General features: G+C 38.5%; 1 protein-coding gene across 1 annotated transcript in view; it reads right to left on the reverse strand.

The window, feature by feature from the left end:
• Nucleotides 1-22,881, reverse strand: part of WWTR1 (WW domain containing transcription regulator 1) — a 41,918-nt gene that overhangs the window by 16,360 nt on the left and 2,677 nt on the right. Inside the window, exon 2 of the mRNA XM_066325593.1 lies at nucleotides 3,119-3,255. Coding sequence (XP_066181690.1) covers nucleotides 3,119-3,255 — 137 coding nt within the window. The remainder of the gene's footprint in view (nucleotides 1-3,118; nucleotides 3,256-22,881) is intronic.

Genomic DNA, 22,881 nt, shown 5'->3' on the forward strand with positions numbered 1-22,881 from the left:
CTTAGAAGAATAACAACACTAAAATGTTAAGAAAAAACAAATTGAACAAGTGTTAATATAGGTTAACCTGCAAGAACATGCTTTCAAACTGTGTGACGAATTTTCCTTTTCATTAATGACATGCCACTGAATTTAGTGGTGGTGTACAAATGAGCACAGGAACCTGCCTAGCATATATTACTTTTCTGTAAATTTAACAAGATGCATCAAAGGAAAAAACACCTGATGCCTTTGTTCTGTAACATTTTAAAGGCAGTGCTTTAAATGTTAGTGTGAAAACTAACACTAATGAAGTGTTCACTTATAGCTCATAAATAGGCAAAATAAAACCACAGTAAGAGAAAACAAAGAAAAATACAGCAGATTTTTTAAAGTATGACTACTAACTTCAATCAACTTTCACTATATGCTTTTGTCTGCCTCCATTGCAGGCATATTATGATTTGGCATCACTTAGTCACACTGTGCTTTGATAAAATGTTTGTAACTGCCTTTGTACAATTCCCAGTAAATACTGCTGCAAGGAGTTTATAAACAAAAGCATCAAGCTGCACAAAACAAAACATATTTTCCTCCTTTTCATAAGACGTACAAGGAAAACTCATGTGTTAGTAATTAGAAGTGCAGACCAGTGTGCAGACCTGAAATACTTGAATCTTTTTCTTTTAAGTGGCACATCTTCAAACAAAAAACTTTTCGTTCCTACAGTACAAAAAAGCCCAACAAAAAAACCGACCAAACAAAAAAAAAAAAAAAAAACAAAAAACAAAAAAAAAAAAAAACCAAAAAACCACCAAAAACAAAAAAAAAAACACAATACAAGAGCCCCAAAAAAAACCACCACCCAACAAACAAAAAAACCCCACCACAAAGTAAGGGCCAGAAGAGTGGCATTGCTGGGTATCCAGTTCCCAGTGCTCCTCTCACGTTTGTGAGATGTTGGCACAAGCCCAGGCACAGGCACAGGCCAGCACTGCTCACTGCAGAGGGGAGCAGACCCAGGAATGCTGAGCAGTCACCCTGCTGCCAGCACAGAGCAGGAGAAAGGCCCTTCCTTTTGGCTACAGCAATTTAAAAATAGAGACATTCTCCTTTAGTACTGGAAACGACAGTCACATGTATTTTAAAGTGCCATGTGAAGTATTCAGAGGCTGCAGTGTTCTGTGCACATTACTGCAATCTTTCCATGCAATTTCTCTATGTGTATATACATGCATATACATACAGTTTCTAGATTAAATATTATAAGGTATTTTTTCAAATAAAACAGTGCCACATTTAGTGTGTCTTTGAAAGCCATCAAAAGTTTACCAAGACATATTGATGGAATGTTTTCTGGATTGATTAAATAAATATGGACACTATGTAGATTTTGACACTATTTCTAGTGGGAAATTCAAGCACACATCTGAATCACTATGCCAGGAACTGCATATATACCTGCACAAAAAGTAGAAGCTCATCATACATGTATATATATATAGATGAAGGGCACTGAATGAAATACAGACTGTATTTAACGGGGCGGATTTTGAAGTCTGTGGAAATACCCTTACTGAGCACATGAAATACCTTCAAGAACAGGCTTTCCATTTGGTATAGGCTTTTATTTCTAATCCTTTGAATCTCAAGAAAGACCCTCCCCTAAAATTCAATACATGTGTTTTAGTCCAGAATTTGGCTTTCATTCACTTCCACTAATAAACTGAGGGAAAAAACGTTCTGTACACTCTCCTGATTTATGGCACCACTGATTTTTAACTAGGGACAATATAACAGATGTTAACATAAGCGGAGGAGTTGGTATGAACAAAAACCCTGCTGTCCTATTCTTACCCCTTGGCCATTCCAGCACTGCTAAAAACAGCCTGACCCACACGCAGCTGTGGTTTGAAGCCAGAGCAGAGCAATTGGTACTTTTACCATGTGCTGTGACACTCCAGATACCCTAACCTTTCAGATTTTATTCAGGTTTCTTCTGCAGATATCCACTCTCACATTATGGTTTGCTCCTGCCCACTAAATCTTGTAACATAACCAACACTCTTACTGCCTATATGCAAGCAAGGCAGACAAAGGTAGAAAAAAAGAACTGAAGGTTATTACCTCAGAAGTCAGCCTAGGTGTTGCTTATAAAGACAAAAGTAAATATTGCACTACGTCTATTGGTGCTCATTAGCAGACAAATGTTCAGCATTTTCTTGCCATGTGAAGAGACAGCACTCATGAACCACACTGCAAGTGAACAATCAAGAAATCATGAGATCACTTTACCATAAATTAACCAGAACAAGAATCTGCTATGTGTTTTTAAGTCTGCTTTTTGACACAGTTTTGTAATCTTGAGCCTGTAAGCTCACCTGTTCTCATCTTTTTGAGTAGTAGAAAAGTTTAGTCTTCAAAAGTGAAAGGCTAGGGACTATTTGTAACTCTCAATTATATGTGAAAATGTTTTCTTCAGTTTACAAATTTTCTTTAAAATTTTAGAGTCTTCATAGCTTTATTTTCACTAAGACTTAAATCTGGCAATATCAGACTGATGCAAGTTGATAATTAAATTTACACTTGAAGTGCTAAACAGAAACAGCAAGAGAACCACAGCAGTTATAAAAATTTTGCAGCTAATTCATACTGCAAAGTCAACTTTTTTAGTAGTTTCCAAGTTGCTTTCAGTGCAGAACCTCACTATGCAAAAGCCCCACGACCATAAACAAACTAACAAGCAAACCAGCTATACCTTCTGACCTGAACACAGCTAACCATGGACAGGTTATCCAACAGTTTGGACATGATATGGGGGGTTTGTGAGGGGTTTATACCACCTCAGAAAAGCACAGACAGAACTTATTTTTATATGTCTAACACTACACCAAAAAGCCAGGGAGTCTCTGAAATAGAACCTGAGATGTTAGAACTTCACCTCAAACAGTGCAAATTCACTTGCTGCCAAATCTACAGAGGGGAAAATTAGGTAAATGAAGGAGAGAACATACTGTTAGGTCTGATTGCAGAATCAGAGCTACTTTCTTGAACCAAAATTCACTTTGACAAACAAATCAGGAGGTGTCTCTCCTATCTCTTCTGGGTTTTCACCAGAGAGATGCCCTCCAGTACTCACTGAGATTTGGCTGAGACATTGCCATGGACCTCTGTGGCGCCGGCGGGGACATGGCTGCAGCGTGGTGGCCAACGTGATTCAGCGGCTGGTTCATGGGTTTTCGAGGATCTTGCCATGTTGTAATTTTTTCTATGTGACTGAGAAAGAAAATATACAAGCTTAACATAAAATACCTGGCATATTATATAAAAAGTTAAGCACAATGCCATGAAAGTCCTATTTGTTTTTCTAATTCCATGTCTGCCCTTGTCATCTCACCTTCACCCACTTGAAATTATCTATCATCTGGTTGTTTACTTTTTCTTCTAATCTTCTCCCCCTGCAGTTCTAATTTGCTTTGCTTCACTGTTCAGTAATTAATTTTACTTGAACAATTGGTAAATTCTGTTGTCATAGTGAAAATCTATAATATACACTCATCTTCAGATTATTTAATTGTCCAAAAGTTGTTTACTCTTGTCCTACCAGTTCTTTTTCTACATACTCAATATATGGCCATTCCTCACTCAGCAATAGTAATTCTGCTGCGTGTTGAAAAGACAAGTGTTTGTCTTGCCAAATCCAACTGCCTTGTTGCTTTCCACACTGTGAAAACGAGGCTTTCTGTATGTCTCCAAGAATACCAGCAATATTCCCACTTCCAAACCAGGCAGATTACAGCCTCATGACTCATGTGTAATCACCAATTTCTTTGTAAAGGCACTAAGAGTTTGTATTGCAATCTAGTTAACAACACACCTACCATTTCAGCATGCAAACTCTCATATACATGTATTATCCTGAAAACAATGGAGTCATGCACAAATCCACATAAATTTTACAGTGAGGTAACTATAACAATGATCACTGTAAAATACTTTTGGCCACAAAATTCATTGGTGAAAAGAACTATGGTTTTGTTGCAACTGAAAGTTTACACTGAAATGCATCTGTTTTGTAAGAATCTTAACAGGACAAGCATTTTAAGGATGAGCATGTAATTCTATTTGAAACAAGAAAAGAAAAAGGAAGTATGTTAAAGCAATCAATAGTCTGGAATATTTTAAGGGATTGCCTGGCTCCAAGCCCAACCAAGTAACCAGGTTACTGTCTGTCCTTGAGTGGGTTCTCCTCTATCAATTGTTTGTTACAAAGAGGTAAGTCTTTAAGAACAACACATCAAGAGGCATAAAAATTTAAACATTCTGTGTCTGGAAATACAATTAGATCCAACTTCCATAGAAGAACAATCTAAAACCTTTACTGAGCTCCATCTTAAACTTGCCACTGCTTTTGCAGACCCCAGTGGCATGGCCACCACTGCTGTCACCACTCCACACTCATCTGATCACCAGACCAATTTCACAACCAAGTTTCAGTCTATATTGTGATGTACACCTCAGGTATTACCAAAACCAGTGTGAATTACAAGAAGTGAAAAAGAATCTTGACCATTTTTTAAAGCACAGAAAAATGTGGCATCTTTATGTAGTCTGTAGCTATTTTCTTCTCCTAATATTTTGCATGTAATGTAAAATTCTCAAATGAAGATCACACTTTTACATGAATGTTACTCAGCCTCAAACTGCTGAGTCCCTTCCTTCCTTCGCAGCTTCTAGAGTATTTGTTTGTTATTATTCACAACGAAACCATTCACCATTGCTTCTCTCTAGGACTAAAACACTTTCTTCTGCCCTCATTGTAAATCTTTATTACATAACTGCTTCTCCAGCCTGCTCAGATCATGGCATTCCCACCCTTAAAGTCCTGCAATGCTCCAGTTCAGCAAGTGACAAATTATATCCCAACAGTGGACCCTCATTAAAGAAAAATTAAACCCAAGCTCAGATCTGAACAGCTGAGTATTTTACTTGGACTTCGGGATTCTGTTCCACCTGTTGCACCTGGGGCTTTTGCTAAATGCCTCCTGTTTGGGTGTCAGCCTCTTGCTTTGAAATGCCAGTGCTCCTCTGAATTTGTGCTGCTGCTTTGTTACAAGCAATGCTCTAATCCCTGACTCGCACTGCAGCCGTGCTGAGACATCTCAGGGAGTTTAAACCAGCAGCACGAGGGACACCAATTCTCCTTCTGCTTGTACTCACTCCAGCGACCAATGTATCTCAGTGGGGTCTATTTTCAGACCTTTTTTTTTAAATTAGGAAATTCAGAGCAACTCATCTAAAAAGTTTGTAGAGGAGCTGAGAAAGACAAACTGATTATTCTGTAAATGCACTATCACCTGAAACAACACAAACACAGAGTTTGACTAACAGTGTCAAGGTTTTTGGGGTACTTTATCAGGGCTTGAACAAAGGGACGGAGTGTGGATTTTAGGACTGAGCCACATCAAAGTGAAGCTGCTGCCAGTGGGAAGCTGGTGACTCAGCACAGCACAGACCTCACCTCTGACTCAGAAGCCCCTCCGAGGGAGCCACACTCACACTGCCTTGGAGCACCTCCAGCCATCCAAAGCCAAACATTGGGAAATCTGTTTACATCTCCTGGAGCAGAGCCAGAGCATTGCCCAACCTTCTCTCTGTCCCTCTGCTCCCTGTAAACAAAAACAGCACAGAAAGAAAGTGTACTGGAAGTCAGAGGCCATTCACACTGCTCTGACACTGTGTGATGTGGCACATACACCTTTACACAGACGGGAAGGTTTTTAAAATCTAAGAAAATTACCTCAGGGACACAAGAATTGAGTCTATTGTCTGAGCTTGCTCAGGGTACTGCAGTGCAATTTCTGGTAAAACTACAGTCAGAGCCAAGCCCCACACTATTCCAGTAACCACCATCATGCAGGATGCAGCAGCAAAAGGCTAACTGTGTACAAACTCACAGAATACTGGGCTCTGTAAAAGTCTAGTATCATCTACTTCTTAAAAAACCTTAGCTCTAATATTCTTTTTTATGTGATCTTTATGTCTTACAGTCACAGGTGAGAAAAACGCAAGATCCGAATGGGAATGATTTTTAGCTTTAGAAACAATTACCCCACGTGCACATGACCCATTCTCACAGAAACCAATGGAATTTGTGTGTATATATGACACTGCATTACTGAACTGGGCTAGATGCTTACCAGCAGCAGTTACATCTATCAGGACGTTTAGAGTCCTCCAAACCCACTGCTCATCACGGAAACACCACCTCCTCCCTCGGGATGGCAGCAGCAGTGGTGCCACTGGCACACCTCCATGAGAGCCTTGCCTTTAGGTGATGAGTTTGGCCAAGGGTAGGGCCACGAATCTCTGAAGGGGATCAAGAGGATCAAGAAAGTGCTATAATTAAGCGGTTCTTCACAGCAGCTTATGGCAGCTGTTGGAACTGGTGGGAGGACTGGCTGGGGATGCCACAAAACATCTAGTCCCTGCATCTACAAAATATGTACTGCTTTTGTGTTCAAAACAAAGGCTTCCTGTGACTTCAGCTACCACTATAAGTATGTGCACATTACGAATCACAGGGAGGCATGGGGGGGTGTTAGTGCAGGATGGAGGGCGTGTCTTACTTTCAAATACATACACCCCTTCATTCAATTATACGGAGATAAAAATCTACATTTTTTCCCAGGAAGCACTAAAACAGATGAAAAGAAGGTGAAGGATTAGGGCCTTTCTCTAAGTTGCTTTGTGAAGATACAACTTGACAAATGGGTAAGATGCTCCTTTCATGGGACAGTACTTTGAGATGGGAGAATCAGATAGCTACAGCATATTTTCTGCTATTTAGCACAGGTGCCTCAACATGTTGAGGTTTCCTGAGGTTTCCAAATGTCTGGGGCAGACCAAAGGGCACTTGGGCTGTTACAAATAAAACCAGGTTTAAAGTCTCTTCCACTTTTCTGCATTCTAAATCACAAATGATGCGTGAGGCAGTTGAAAGTCCCAGCTGAACGCCGGTGGACGGTATTCCAGCCCACGGGCAGGCAGCCTGCTCCATGGTCACAGCAGTGCCACAGGGCAGCTGCTCCTGCCAACTGCCTGTGGTGCCAGGATGATAAGGATGGACACCTCAGTCAACTTGCTGAACTTGCAGAAACAAATCTTGCTGGTTGTTTCAGCCAGATTGACAGATTGATCTGCCTGAGCCTGCAGCCACGTGCGAAGAAAATGGAGAAGATTTTGGAAAGAGGAGGACAGAGCCAGGCCACTGCTCTCAACAGTGCCCTGCAGCCAGGACTTCAGCTGTGAAATGGCTGGGACAGTGTTAAACAGCTGGAAAGAACGAGAATATATCATTCATTACATCACTGAAAGCACATAAATATAAAATCCAGTGTTTCTCAATCACTTTCCTTTCGAGTGCAGAAACTAATAATATTCAATAGTTCAGCCACTTGTTGCCATGGGAGTTCAAGAGATGCTCTGCAGTACTCCAGCTCACAAGTTGAGCTAATAAAATTCATGGCACTTGCTTTTTCAGACACTGATAATATTTCATGAAAATTACATGAAGTTTTTACAAGTGGCCACAATGTAATTATTAAACTGATTGAACCATGGACTTTGTTCTCCTTCTGCATGTTCATCATCATCTCTGATCTTGAAGCTGGAACATTACATCTGTATTTGAATATTTATTACTCTATGCTAAGTAACTCCTTCAGTGAAGAGAATTGCTCTTTTCCTGAATTAGTTTCAGCATAATTTGCTGTGAAGAGAACTTTGAGAATGTCCTGCTAAGCTCCCCTGTAACTGACTGATTCCATTGTTGGCGTACATGGAGGCCTTAAAAAAATCAAACTAGTTATACAAATGGATACAAAACACCCTTTGAGTTCTATCGACAACTTAACCTTTAGAATTTGGATGAAATCCCATTTCTTGAGAGAAAGAAAAAAAAGGTACTGAATGAAGCTATTATATAGAACATTCTTACGGTTTTTTAACGTACACAACATATAACAGCATTAATGCATTTGTTTACTTAATGAGTGCCTGTAGCACTCATATTTAAAGGAACATTAATGATTTTATTAAAACCATGTTTCTTTTATTTAAGGGAAAACGTACCAATTTGAAGACAAAGCACTCTTTTGTGAGAGATACACAACATTTTCAGATGCATGCAGCTTCTGAAATTGTTGAACAGGTAATAGAAAGAAAGGTAACCATCTGTCCTCTACTTGAGCTGGAGGGCTGTCACCAGGTCTTGTTGTGAATACCTCATTTTACCAATATAAAAGTCATGTCAAAAGGGACCATATTCATGAACAATCATGGTCTGCATACATATAATATAAACTGGCACTGACTTGTAACAAGAATGGAAGAAGTGGCCCAACCTAATGAACACTCTTTGACTACCCAAGTGGCATTTCTAGGCAAGCTGTTACTACTTTAACATATTCTGCATTCTAGTAGAAATTAATACATAAACACGAACTCACCCTTAACTATACAGAGTTCCCTTATAAGGACGCATTGAAAATCTTCCCCAGGCAAGAACAGATGCTAGGATAGAAAAACCACCCAGAGCAAAACAGGACACAAAATACCTTTGAAGTTATCGAAAAAATACCTAATGTTATATTTTACTGCACTGGCTGGAAGTACAGAAATGTATGAATTTAGTCCCCAAATTCTCCTCTGTAATCTAGATTTTTATTTCATGTTTTGATTTCTGAGTCTGTCAGAAAATCACCATTAATCTTTCCAGGGCATTGTGCATTTTGGCATGTTCAATATGAAAAAAAAAAAAAAAAAAAGGAAGAATTTTTTCCTAGTACTGGTGCTTTTTTAATCAGAGAATTTAGAGGGTTGAATTAATTATCGTAATACCAAGAAGACACTATTTTACTATTAAACTAACAATTATGCACTGTTTTTGCTTTGTAACTTGCAGAATAACTCACCAAGAGCTTCAGATCATTGCAATATATTCAAGTACACTTCTGTAAAAGGTTTTTGTTGCAGAAATAAAACGATTTTCTACTCTGTAAGTAGGCCCATCTGCAATCCTGCCTACCTTCCAATTTTGAAATCATACGGAGAACAGCATTTCTTTAAAAGACAACAAAATATTATTGCCACAGTCTCTGGAATTTCTTTCCACTAATGCACAGCAGTTGTTCTAACTTTTTCCTATGACAAGCTTTTGAACTGCTTGGTCAGGATTTCCAAACAATAACACATATTGGTTTGAGGAACAGCTTTCCCAAACAGACAATCCTCCCTCACTAGAAACAGAACACTGGCTCAAAATACACACATTTGTGCAAAGCAGTTCCTGGTACTGCAGCTCGCAGTCAGAGATCATTTTCACAACCTCAGCTTTCAGGTCAGTACATTTATTAAGCTCCAAAAAGGTCAAAATAACTTCTGTTCTCTGAACTTCACAGACAGCAATATTTATATTTTAATATGCATGCCAGTAGCTACAGCACAACAGACACGCAGAGTCAAACTAGATACTAATTTTTTTCCCTCTGTGACCCAAATCCCTAACCAAGATTTACATCTTGTAAATAGGACTTTATTCTGCCAAAGAGCAAATGCAAAAGCATTTTCTCCTGTGATTTAGTTACAACATAACCAACTAAAAATAATGTTTAAGCAACCGATTTCATTCAATATATCAAAGACATAACTATTTAGATTAATAAAATTACTTTGGATCTATATTTATCTACTTCTATAGTGCTTATGAGGTAGATAGAATTATTTAAAATATCAAGCCACTCAAATCTCTCAGTATTTTAGAAAATAATTTGTTATTGAAATATCATCAGGAACAACTTTGTGACTGGTACCTGTAAACACTGAAGTTTTATTCACTTGCCCACGATTCAATGCATCACACTTCTATTTATATCCAACCACAAATTCTGGTTTTTGGTCCTGCTATCCTTTCAAGTGTTATATGGCACAGATTAATTACAGAATTGTAAGAACCATTGTTTCATACTTACGTGTTTAAAGTTAAATAAACACTACAAATTTCTTTTATCATGTGCAGTTATGTACATAAGGACATGAACATATGATTACTCGGCGGAATTGTACTCACAAGCATTTCTGCAAGGTCTAAAAACCCCTCCACACAGGTCTCTACTGACCCACTTGCAAGTCAGTGGCACTGGTGACATTCTTGCAGACACCAGAGGTGGAGAGAATCCACACTTACCTAAAAAACAACCAACAAAGCTGCTTGTTGCTCCCCTCCAGCCCCAACCCTACAAATCCAAAGCTTGCAGATCTCATTCATATAGAAGAAAAAAGGCTCCAGACACCAGGGGTGGAGAAAGCAGCTATCAGGATGCCTTTGGCATTTCCTCTGTAAGAAAAATTCAATAGGAGAAAATCTGCTTCACTTAAATGAATGCTGAGACAACCATGACCTTGAATGCAGCAGGACTTATCTTACTTCCTCCATTTGGACCATTTAATTACTACTGAGACTACAGTAAAGAAAACAGACAATTCAGGAGATACATAATTCTTAAACAGACAAAAGGTAGAACAGAATGTTGCCCTCTTTGTAATTCCTCAGAAGGTGAGGAAAAGGAAAGCAAAACCCAAACTCTGCTGCTGGAGCTAAGGGATGTGGAGCATGGCTCTTTCCTCTTTCCTATAAGATTAAGAAATCCATTAGGACTTCTTGTAGTCAAACACAGTCCTCACTTTCAGGGCCTGAAGAAACATCTGATGGATTCTATGCAAGTAATGACAAAACCCTGTCTTTTATCAACATCAGCATCTTCTCTACTATTCCCTACTACCTATTTAGAGAGTTCCCTCACGACATGGAAAAATTTCCATGGCTTCAATCTCTTACATGGCACATGCACATGAGAAAAATCCCATCACTTCTTCCAGCTGAGTCACAAGAAACAAATTAAAACTGGCCACATTTTTATAAACATCTGTTGGTTTACCTGTTTTTATTACCCTCTTGATTTTGAAGGTCAGCTTCAAATATTAACAAAACAAACCAAAACAAGGTCTAAAAGAAATGGTTCTTTTCACAGTCAGCACTAGTTATCCACTGGCCTCTGTTCACACAACTCCAACTTACGAGTTGTGCGCTGCCAGGGCCTCAGCACCTCACTCTCATAGACAAGAATGGGAGCAGGTTATGAATAACTTTTTCAGAAGCTTCTTACAAAACTCTGACTCCAAACATATTGGTTCCAGCTGTTGAGAAAGTTTTAGCACACAAAGGGCAGGAGATGTCCTACTTGGATTATTTTTTTCTTTATGATTCATGGTGGAGGTGATTAGCAAGCAGATGAATTTTTCTTGGACATTATTTCTACCTTCCATATGAACTGATCAGTTCCCATGGAAGAAAAGGCAGGACAAATAACCACACTCTAATCGCCAGAGTTCAGAAAGTTGACCTTTTACAATCTCAAAACTAATGTGTATCCAGGAAATCCTGCCAGACAGTCACTGTTTGCAAATGGCTGGGAAATGTGATCATTTGCCATGAAAAACAGACGAAAAGCAGGAGCTGGTTAAAAGACCAAGTCTTTTCTCAAAGAAAACATTCCCAAAATTAAGAAACGATGTCTCAAAGCTGAGAGTTGACCTGAGCTTACAGTGACAGCTCTGCACTGGTGCTCTCTGTCATGAGAATTTCAAAATGAGGCCAGAATTTCAAGTAAGATCCAGCTGAACAAAAGGGATTTCCGTAATTTCTGACACTGCAGTAATATTCCAACCAAACACAGTCTATTTGAAAAGAAATCTTTTTAAGGTTGAAGTAAAAACACAGACATGCAAGGCTTCCCTTAAGCTCAGAATAATGCATAAAAACACCAGTTATTTAGCAATGTAGGTGCATCTTACTGAATTCCAATGGAGTGCAAGGAACACGTCTCTGTAAGGATTACTGGTATGACAAGATGGGCACGTCACAGGAATACACCGTGCCATCTTCAAAAGGAATAATGCCATCAAATGGAGGCCGCACAAATTACACATATTATTAGCAAGTCAGATGCACTCCCTAAATCTATTTATTTAGGAATGCAAGAGAGTGACTGATCAGACAATGCTTAGCCTAGACATTCAACCTGGCTAACAAATACAGTTTTGACTGGGGAGTAGTGTGGGACATGTGAGTATATATGGAGGGGTTGGAGAAAAACATTAGCTACGCTTAGAAAAGGTGTGACATTTTTTAAGACTAAAATGTTGCATCATAGCTACAAAAAATGCTGACACTCACTGAAAAATGTAATTTAAAAGCCAGTGTCCTAAGTACTGTAAAATTTCCTAATACACCATTTAAAATCTGGTACCTAAAATCTGTTTTTTAAAATCTAGTAGGAATGAAATATTTCAGACCAGCTTCTTATCTGAAAAACAGTCCCTCTGTATTTCAACTGGACTTCTTATTAAATAAATGCAAAATTATTTAATAAAAACATATACTGTCCTGAGCTGGAAGGGACCCATGAGGACTATAAAGTCCAACTCCAGACTCCACACAGGTTAACCTAAAAGTTAAACCAGCTATCTAAGAGTCACCCAAACCCTTTTTGACCAGCAATGGGCTTGGGGCCACTTCCCTGGGGAGCTTGTTCCAGTGTCTGAGTGTTCCCTTGGTGAAGAGCTTTAGCCTGTGTTCAGTCCGAGCTTCCCCAACACAGCCAGGAGATGGGCTGAAGCGCCCAGCCCCTCTGCCTGCTCCCCCAGGAAGAGCTCACAGACAGGACCAGCCTCAGCCTCCTCCTCTCCAAGCACAAATCCAGTAGTCTGCCCTCCTTTACAATTTCACATCGTCAATATTTTGCTGGACTGTGTTTTTTTATTATTCAAAGCCTTAAAATCACTTATGGTTTTTCAAGAGCAGCCAAAGACTTTGTAATATCCAAAGTCAAACAGTCAGTGAAAATGAGCCTCTGACCAAAAATAAACCACTAGGAGGCAAAAGAAACTCCGTGACAATGCAAATTAAGATATGACCTGCGAGGTGTTCTCTCGCCTTAACGAGTATCTGTGATGTTTTATTGGTATACTGAGTCCAGGGGAGAGTAATAAAGGAGTCCTATTAAAAAATATAGCTTGTAAAATTTAATGATATGTTGATAGTTTCATAATTCAGAATAATGAAAGCAATCGGATTATTACCTGAGTAGTAGGAGCAATCATCCTTTGTTTTAATTTTCAGTTCAGCTTACATCAGCCAAAGTAAAATCACAGTCTTTATTTTCGAATACAACTGAGTTGGGACTCAGGGGAAATTATCTTCTACATTTCCCTTAAAATCTGCTCTCACCTTACTCATCCAATTGGTTCAGCTACTATACCCAGTTTGGTTTTCGTTATTTCCAATGCCACAGTATTTTCCAATACCTAAGATACTGTTTACTTGTTGTTTTCATGGAAGGCTCTGTCTGTCAGTCCTTACTGACTAAATCCTGTCAAAATAAAAAGAGGTCAAAATAAAAGTTGCATAGGGAACTAAAAATTGGACCAAATCAAGCAGCAGGAGGTATGTCATTTATCAGCCCCAGATTTAAATTTGCAGCCCTTACATGGCACCACTAACCCAAATATCAGAGGTTTGGCCTCATACAGGGAAGAAAGGCTAAACCAGCTGTGTAAACTGAAGAACAACTATGTATGCTTCATCTATGTTTAAAGTGATCATCCTCTTGCTTTAGATTACTTTAAATAATAAGCATGAAGTGAAAGTACAATTATCTTAATAACAGATTAAGAGACTAAGACACGGTCTAGACATTCCACCAATTACAAATGTCATGTCAACAAAAAAAGCTATTATTTTGATTGTTTTGACATGTGATACAAAGGAATGGATATGTTAAAGGTGACTCTCAGAACTAAGGAAAAATAATGGCTTATATCCACCAATTTCATTAACAGTTCTATAAAGATCCTGTAAGTCCCTTATAACGAAAAATAATATTCCACTCACTTAGCATCTCCCAAATAACCACCTCTGGGACTCAGCCAGATTCAACCAGCTCCAGATTACGGTTAGTATTAAAAGTTCCTGACTTACCAAGAGCAAAAATTAAGTATGGCAATAGAGACCAAATGTTGTACTCCATCATCACACAGCAAAGGACTGGAATGCAATGCTGATCAGCTGCCCACAGTCCTATTGCAACCACTGGAAACCAATATGCTAAAATACAGTCCAAATATTTTTGCATTGGAATAACAATCCATTACAAAATATATTAAAAACCTGTGTTGTCATCAACTGCTTATGCTTCTTTAAAATGTTTACTGTTGATCTTCATTACAGTTCACTTTTTTAAAAAAAGCATTCCAAACACATGAACTAAACACAAAACTCCTCACATCCAAGTGTGAAAAATTGCCTATTTTGTGCATGTAGGCTGCAATAAAACATGGAGGCACTTTTTTCGTAACTTTTTTGCAAGAAAACTTCAAGCCTGTGATCTTTCTTTCAAATCAAATCACTACACAATTTAATAGCTCTACATATGGTTTGCATTGTCTATTTCTTCTTTAATATTCATGAAAGCAAAACTTTTCCCTGTAAAATCCAAAATGCCTTAGAATTAAAAATTACAAATCAGTAAACTTTGTATCTGGATTTTGAAATACTTGTATTTAAATGCTTTACAATAAGGTGATCGTATTAGGATTTTAAACTGAAATAAACATTTTTTAAAGTGACAATTCAGTAAAGAATCCCTCAGCAAAGGGAAGAATTTACAAAATTTATTTAGGCCTAGCAGAGATGATCTTGCAGGTCAAGACTCTTGCATATGCCATGTGGAATTACACTATCAAAGAATTGTTATTCAAATGTCTCAAAGAAATAATGCAATTGTAAACTGCAAACTCTCAGAGGTTAACATTAAATAATTATTTTAAAAGCCGCGGTTTATGTAAAATGTCATATACAAATTAAACTTTAAAAACTGACTCAATTTTGTCTCAAGGACCCAACAGTGAAATGCTTTTGCAACTTCTCTTTTTGATAAAAATGCTGGAAGAACTGAATGAGTAGAAAATATTTCCCCTCTGCCAGTCCCTAAAACACAAGCTGCAACAGGCACCTGCCCAACACAGCCAGGAAACACTCAGGTCTGCATCAGGTGGAATTCTTGCAGTGATCTGTTCTTCCCATATGGTCCCAAGAGGAAATTCAGTTCAGCCTTTGATTCTTCTCTGCTGTTCCCAGTACAGTCATCAAGAAAAGAACACCAAATAAGACAGAGGCATTGCTGATGGTTCTGCGCTTTGCAGATGCCTTATAAATATAGTCAATATTAGATAAATAAAGATAAATAAAGATAATCTTTCCACACAGTATTTTACTTATCTGCAGAAGCCAAAACTGAACTTCACATATTTTCAACAGAGCTATTTCATTGCAGTTCGGAGGAAGATCATCTCCCATCTGTCAGTGTACAAAAGTGCAAGAATAACAGAAGTCTTTTAGCTTGTGTTTTCTGTAGGATGCATTCCTTCTGTCATGGGTATTAAAATATGGAGAATGAATCTTTTAGTTTTCACGGTGCTTGTGCTAAGGGAATAATTTTTCAATAATTTCTAATTTTTGTATTTTCTGCAACAGTAAAGGCTACAGCCCCCAGGGAGAACAGTAACAAAGGTACTGGGATGGAGGAGCAGATTATTCACAGCAAGGTCAGGACTGGCACAGTGATAAGCACAGCATCAACACCTTGCCACTGAGTTATTACTTGGGATTCCACGTACTTAGAACCATAATCCTACTGCAGTGATTACTGTGGTATGGCATTCTCAGTGCTCCACTTCCCTTTCAACGTGCAGTCATTCTGCTTTTTACAGGTGCAAAACCTGGGGGTATTTCCAGCACCCAGGAAGGTCATAATAACAGATCTGCATGCAAAGCTGAGAATGATAATCATCTCTATAGCAAAAACCCAACCAAACAAAACCCCAAAGAAGCCCAAACAAACAAAAAAAGCCCAAACAAACAACAAAAAAAGAGGCATGCTTAGTTCCCCGATTATGAATACGTGGGGCTTTCAGTCTATTACAATTAATTGGAACATTTTATCCATTAATCATGTAATTCCATTTTTAAACAATCTCAGCCTCATACATGCCAAAAAGAACTCCCAACTTCAATCTCCCCATTTGCTCTTTTCTTTCACTTCGAAAAGTACTTAATTGTGGTCAAAATCTGTATTGGAGGCAGTGGAGCAAAGTGGACATGAGCACAGAAAACATCCCTCTGAAAGGTGCAGAGGCTGCATGCTTTCACAGTAACTCCTGCTGTGTTGAAGCTGCTTTCATCTGAAATTTTCATAGCAGTAGATGTTTTTTGGGCTTGGGTTTTTTTAAACAAGATTATCTTAAATTGTTCTTCACATGAGGTTCAGATAACAGGAGAAAAACAGTAAAATATCCCCTAAGAATCTAACAAAGAGTTGCTTCCAGTTTGCTTTATAGCTTCAGAAATTACATTTTAAGTAACAGTATGCATTTCTTTTCCAATCTGTCTACCTCACAGCTTCCTGTTTTTCTAGAAAAATGAATCACACATTTGTTTCTCTAAGATAAAAAAAGACCACTGAAAATATTGTTCTAGTAGAAGCCATCCTGACAGAAAAAGGAAATGTTCATGAGACAATATCCTCAGTAGAAGGCATGCTTTTAGTAAAGCAAACCAGACAGTACCACAAAATAAAGGCAAACATATGTCTGTATCTGCAGGAAAAGTAGCAAAAAATGAAAACTGACAGTGCTCCTGTGTCTTAACTGCATCTCAGTTTTATCTGCAAACTTATGCTTCTCTTTCACCCTTTATTGTCCAACTCTTTGCTACAAGAAAGATCTGTCATAATTGCTAAAAAAAGACCATGTGAAAACCTCAAAATTTAAGCAATGTTTTGAGCAGTATTTGACCATAAATATACAGCATGAACACCAGGATCAATCCAATGCCTAAGTCTGGGCAATTATTTGACAAGAGAATCAACACAGGAATTGCTTTCTGGAATATACAGCACCTGAAACCACTTCTGTTGCCCCAGATTGTTCACTCATTTCCAAGCTGCAATACAAAACCGGGACCTGCCATGGCAGCAGGACACTTCATCCAGATGTTTGGCAATGGAACATCATGGCAAATTTGCCAAATAATTCACAAGACATGTAACTCCACAGAGTTTATGGAATCAAAGTTAGACCTTCCCTTTGTCCTCAAAGAAAGGCTACCACAGAAAGAAAACAAACAAAAAATGTGAATTATCCAGACAGTGCAGATGGCTGCTTAAAATAATATTTCTTCATATATTTGGGTGAGCATTAGCATGGTTAATACCAAGAACTGTTTTTTCATTTACGACTTAGGGACTAAAATTGCTTAGGTTTTTATAAAGTTACAAATCTCAAACCAGGATCTCTCCTCGCTTTGGAAAAGTATGTTTAAAAACATACATACCTTTACTGACTAGTCTCACTGCTGAATCTGTAACAAAACCTTAATTTCTTTTAAATATCAATGACTTACTGCTGCCCTCTCAGTAAGTTGTAAACAGTCTCCCTAGAAATCTCATTTACTCTAGTTATTAAGTTTTACATTGTCTGCTGTCTTGCAACAGCACAATTTCATTGATTTTCTATAAAGTCTTCCAGTGACAGACAAAAATCAAAATACCAACTATAAAACATGAATAAAGAAGAAGAGCCCTCCACCACGTCTAATAAAAATTAAGCTTTATCTAATATTATAACGTACTATTGGTAATATCAGGGCTAAGAGACAGTGATAGTAGCACCTGTGAAAATAACCATCCCAAGATTGGAAAAGCCTTCACCAAAGGAATGGCAGTCAAAGCATTAGGGCAGGTGTACCCTCTGCATATAGCAGGTATAGCAGGTACACCCCCTGTGAAGGGATGGCGAGAACCACTGGCATCACTGCACCCCTCCTGCTGCCCAGGCTGCCATCTCAGTGAGAGCTGTAGGCTGTAGAGACACACATTTACTCAAAATGACAACGGCCTCCAGAATTTTCACATTAACTTCATTCACATCAAACCCTCAGTTTTGACATGTGCTGATACGACCCAGCTTGTTTTATACCTTTAGAAATTACATTTTAAGTAACAGGAGTAATTTCTTTTCATCATTCATTTTGCTTCATTTGCAAAAAATATTTTTCCCAATCTCTGAAGCAAAAGCACTTACATTTCTGTTTAAACAGACACCATAGAATGAGAAAAACATGAAATTGGAAATGCACTATTGGAATGCACATGAATTGGAAATTGCTGCTTAGGCAAACAAACAAGACCAAACAGTTCAGTTTTGTTCTTTTTTCTTTCATTCTTTTTTTAAAAAGGCGACCTACAACCCACATAGGCCAGATGATTTTATCAGGTGAAGAGACCATTGGAAATACGGTCTGAAAATCTAACAGACTCCAGCTGGGTAAGGTGTCTTGCTTGCATATTCCTCTGTGTGTTCTGTCTCCAAAAGTGTTTGGAGAATTGCTGTAGTTTGTACAAACTATAGTTAGCTTTTGTAAACAAGCTGCAGCAGAAGTATATTTAAAGAGCAATCTGTATTCTTTTCAAGGATTTTGAACTCCTGTTGCTGGCAGCAATCAATCAGGAAGCACCAGCAACTGCCTATGATATTTTGGTGATTAAAGTCTGAGCTGATCCATGGGAACACAAAAGGGAACACAAGCTTGCATTGTAACAAACAACTTCCATGAAGCAATATTTAAGGTTTATTACTGTATGCTGCCTGTTTCAATACACAGAAGATTTTTCACGGACAGGAACAGATGCTGAAATGAAGCCCAGAAAAGAAGGCACAGAGAATTTATGTGATTTCCAACGAGACGCACACGACAGCACAACAGGAACCGTGCTGCTGTTTCCTTCAGCCTGGGTCAGCTTCCCAATGACTCCCACTTCCTTCTGCTCGGATGCTGCAGAACTCAGGGGCTCCACAGTGCCAGGGAAAACTAAGAAAATATATCAGTCAAGAAGTTTTGAGAACTTCTTTAAAAGCCCCCACAAAATTTAAGGCTCACAGTTCCAACACTACTTCTGGTTTTGGAAACAAGATACTTTAACATAACTTCAAGAACTGCATGACTGAGGACTGTTACTGCATTTTGTAATGCTTACACCTTTGCTCACCAATCCATCACTGAAAACCAGGAACATAGAACACTTATTTAAAAAAACAGTAGACAGACAGGAAAAACTGATCACAGGTAGGAAAAATGATTGCTTGTGGTACAAGAAAAAACTCAAATGTACCATGAAAGCATCCTGCTACTCTCAAACCTGCAAGACTGTCAGAATAATGCATCCAAAAATTATCAGGGACAGATCAATACCTAATAAATAAAAAGGAGCATTCTGACCATGCAAACAGTGAGGGGTCAGCAGACATGATCAGAGAAACAAGTCACTGCAGGAAAAGCTGTGTCCCAATTTGCAGCTCTGCTGTGTTTGTGCTGTGACTGCCGATGCACATTCTGTGAACCATGAGGATACGGGAGCAGCCAACTCCTCTCTGACATCTCCCTTTACACTGGATTATTTTCTGGTGACACTCTAAGCAATTATTTCAGTTTTAACACAATACATTCTGCTCAATTCTCTTAGCACAGCTGTATCTGTCTCTGCAGTGCAGCTTCCATCACATCTGCCTTTAAAATAGTCATAGGTAGGGAAAACTGCAGGTCAGTGCAGTGTTCCCAAGTTTTCCCTTCTTGAAGACTTCTCTAGGTCTGGACTTGAGTTAATAACAGAAAAGAAAAAGATCCACAAACAACCAAACCCCAAATACCTCCACCCTACATCATGCTGACCTCTTTCTCTCCCTAAATGAAGAGGGAAAACGCCACAAGTCTGTATGCTGAAATTCAGCCCACATAACATTTCCTTTGGATTTAATTGCTTTGGTACAATTTGTATCTGTCAATCAAGCAAGGCCTCTGAGCACGAGTTTGTTACAAAGAAGCTCTTGTCCTGTAATAGGCCCCAACATCAAAAAGACAGAATTTTCAACTTCAGCCAAAGCATCCAAAAGGAAACAAGCCAAAGCCAACCACTGACTCTTCCAACATTATTTGAAGGAGTCAACAGCAAAAAGCTGGACAGAAGGACTTTACAGATTCTCTGTCGTCAAACCTGTTCAAAATTGAACAAATCCATAACCTCCAGAAGCAGACAGCTCTCCACACTGTCATTTACTAACTACGGAGTAAGGATGGTCAAGCAGAAAAGCTTTTAGATGTTGGCTACATCAGCTCACAAACATGATAAAAATAAATTTACTATTCATTTTCTTTCTTTGCACAACCCAAACCATTAATAAAGAGAAAACCATTTCAGATGGTTTCATAAAAAATGTCTGGTTTTCATGACAGCATTCTAACTAACACCTGTATCAATTCTACAGATGTCTTTCTAAGAATATGCTAATTGACACTATTTCCTAATCATGAATGCATAAAGCAATCATATTTTCAGCTCATCTAATGAGATGAATGCATGACAGTTATCATCCATTAAAGCACAAATACTCCAGCACTTTGGGTTTAACACTACAACTAAAGGACTAACTTAAGATAAATTTTATTAAACCAGTAATTCCACATGCACATTATTAATTTATTATCTTAAAAGTGTACATAAGTCCAATATATCAAATTCTACATCATCTCAGTTGTTTGTACAGGACAGTTACTACTGATTCCTCAAGTAATTTAGAAATGCATACAGTAAAAATCAGATTCTGTTTCTACAGGGCCCTTTACAAAAAGTTTCTTAAATATTTCCTCGAAGGAAACCCTGCTTGTAAATATTTTTAGGGTCAGTGCAGTCTTGCTTGAAGCTTTCTTCACTGATGCTTTACAGTCCAATCTAAAATGTAGCTTGTATCCTAACTCAGAAAACTCAAGAGGAGAGGGAAGTGGATCATATCTAATTCTGTCCTCAGATTTTATTAAGCTCCACATTAACCACCAAATTCTTTTAAGCAGCACTGATGACATGATTTTTAGATTCTGAAAAAATTAGTCTGTTCATCATGGAAAGACCATCTTGGACCAGAAAGTGAACAAATATCAGCCTTCATCAGAGACTCTGTAGCTGTTTCTACTGCCGAATTCAGAGAAGAAAGAGTAACTCACGGATCCTTGGCAGTTTTTTAAGTGAAACTCCAAGATCATCATCATTAAATCAGCACTTAAGGAGCAATCAGACAGACCCCTAATGCTTGTCAATTACAGCTTGAAAATTTAATTTTGATGGGTGCATTCCAATCTCAGAACTTCCTAAGTAACTTTAAAGTGAGTTATAAATGTGAGCTATAGTTGAATTTCTGACAATTAAACTTCAGTGGTATATCACATTGTTCCTGCCTTTTAAGAACTCTTTAATGCACTTGACAATTTAGGATAAAAGCCATTGGCAGTATTACATCTTGGAACTGTCTAGCATGTTATGATTTATTTTTAATAAAGGGATGCTGGCATAGGAATAACCACTGGGAACAAGGAACAAAAAAACCTCCCTTAAGGTGTGGACTAAATGCTTCAAAATCCACACGAATCTGTGAAATCTCTCTCTACTGCCTGACACCAAAGCCAGCAGGGATGCAGGGCCTCTTGCCTTGCAGCACTCTTCTCTAAGCACCAAGGAGAGCCAAAGCCACATGAGCCCCCACTGCAGGACCCATCACAGCCAGGTGTGGCTGTGGTCACACCTGTGCGACAGCAGCGCAGACAGGTAGGACAAAGGGCTTAGTGCCGTCCACATTCTTCCCAGAACTCTTCAAACACTATCCATCTCCTCCCCCATTCCCAGATGTGTAACCACATTCTCAAGATGGAAAAGTTTCTCTATGATGAAGCAAGCACAACACCAGTGTAAAATAACAAGTCTCTACAGAATGAACACAAACACTTTTCAAGGAAAGACCGTATTAGAAAATCACTTCAACAGTTCTGCTGTCTTAGTACTATTTGTTTTGTCATTCTCAGGAAAAAAGTTTTCCATTGTATTTGTAGTACTTTTTCTAGTATTTATATTATTTACATTACTCATCTGCTGTCCTGCTGAACACAGTTATATAAAACTGATGATGTGTTAAATCAAGCTCTAATTCCAGCAGAAACCAGTAAGAAAAAATCTGAACATTCTGAGTAAATGAAATATTGTAAGTAACTAGGCTCCTTATCCCCAACCAGAACTTACTGGCAAATATGTCCTGGTATGGCAAATGTTTACTGTAACATTTTAAAAATAACAGTGATAAAGATAACAGTGGCAAAAACTTCACAAATCTGTTTATAAGAGTCTGACCAAGAAGCTCTCTACACACACTGAGAAAGTATGAAACCCTCAGTATTCATTTGAAAAATGAGGCTGGACCACCTAAACCCAAACTGGTAAAAGTAATACTTGAAACATTCCTTTTACAGAATACGTACACACAGCCCAGCGTGGAGATCAATATACAACTGACATTCCCCACTCACAGGCATAGGAGCAGGCAGTCGGCCTGTCTCTACAGAAATGCTTTTTATCACAAATAAATCACGCTTACATTTTTTTCCACACATGCTCACACAGAAAAATGCTTTAGATAACATTGCTGCAAGTGTGTGTTCATTAGCCTGTTTTCCAGCCCCCACTTGTGCAGTTTGGTATTTAATTACAGGGTGGAGTGGTCCCCAGGCTACTTATGTTTCTTCCAGTCACAGCCAGAAAATTTCTGCAGGAACTGACATGCAGAAGTGCAACTGCTTCAAGTTCTAGCTGGCTCCCTGTCAACAAGGTTAGCTCACTCTTCATTGAAACT

This window comes from Sylvia atricapilla, chromosome 10 (assembly GCF_009819655.1).
Source record: "Sylvia atricapilla isolate bSylAtr1 chromosome 10, bSylAtr1.pri, whole genome shotgun sequence".
Taxonomy (NCBI): domain Eukaryota; kingdom Metazoa; phylum Chordata; class Aves; order Passeriformes; family Sylviidae; genus Sylvia; species Sylvia atricapilla.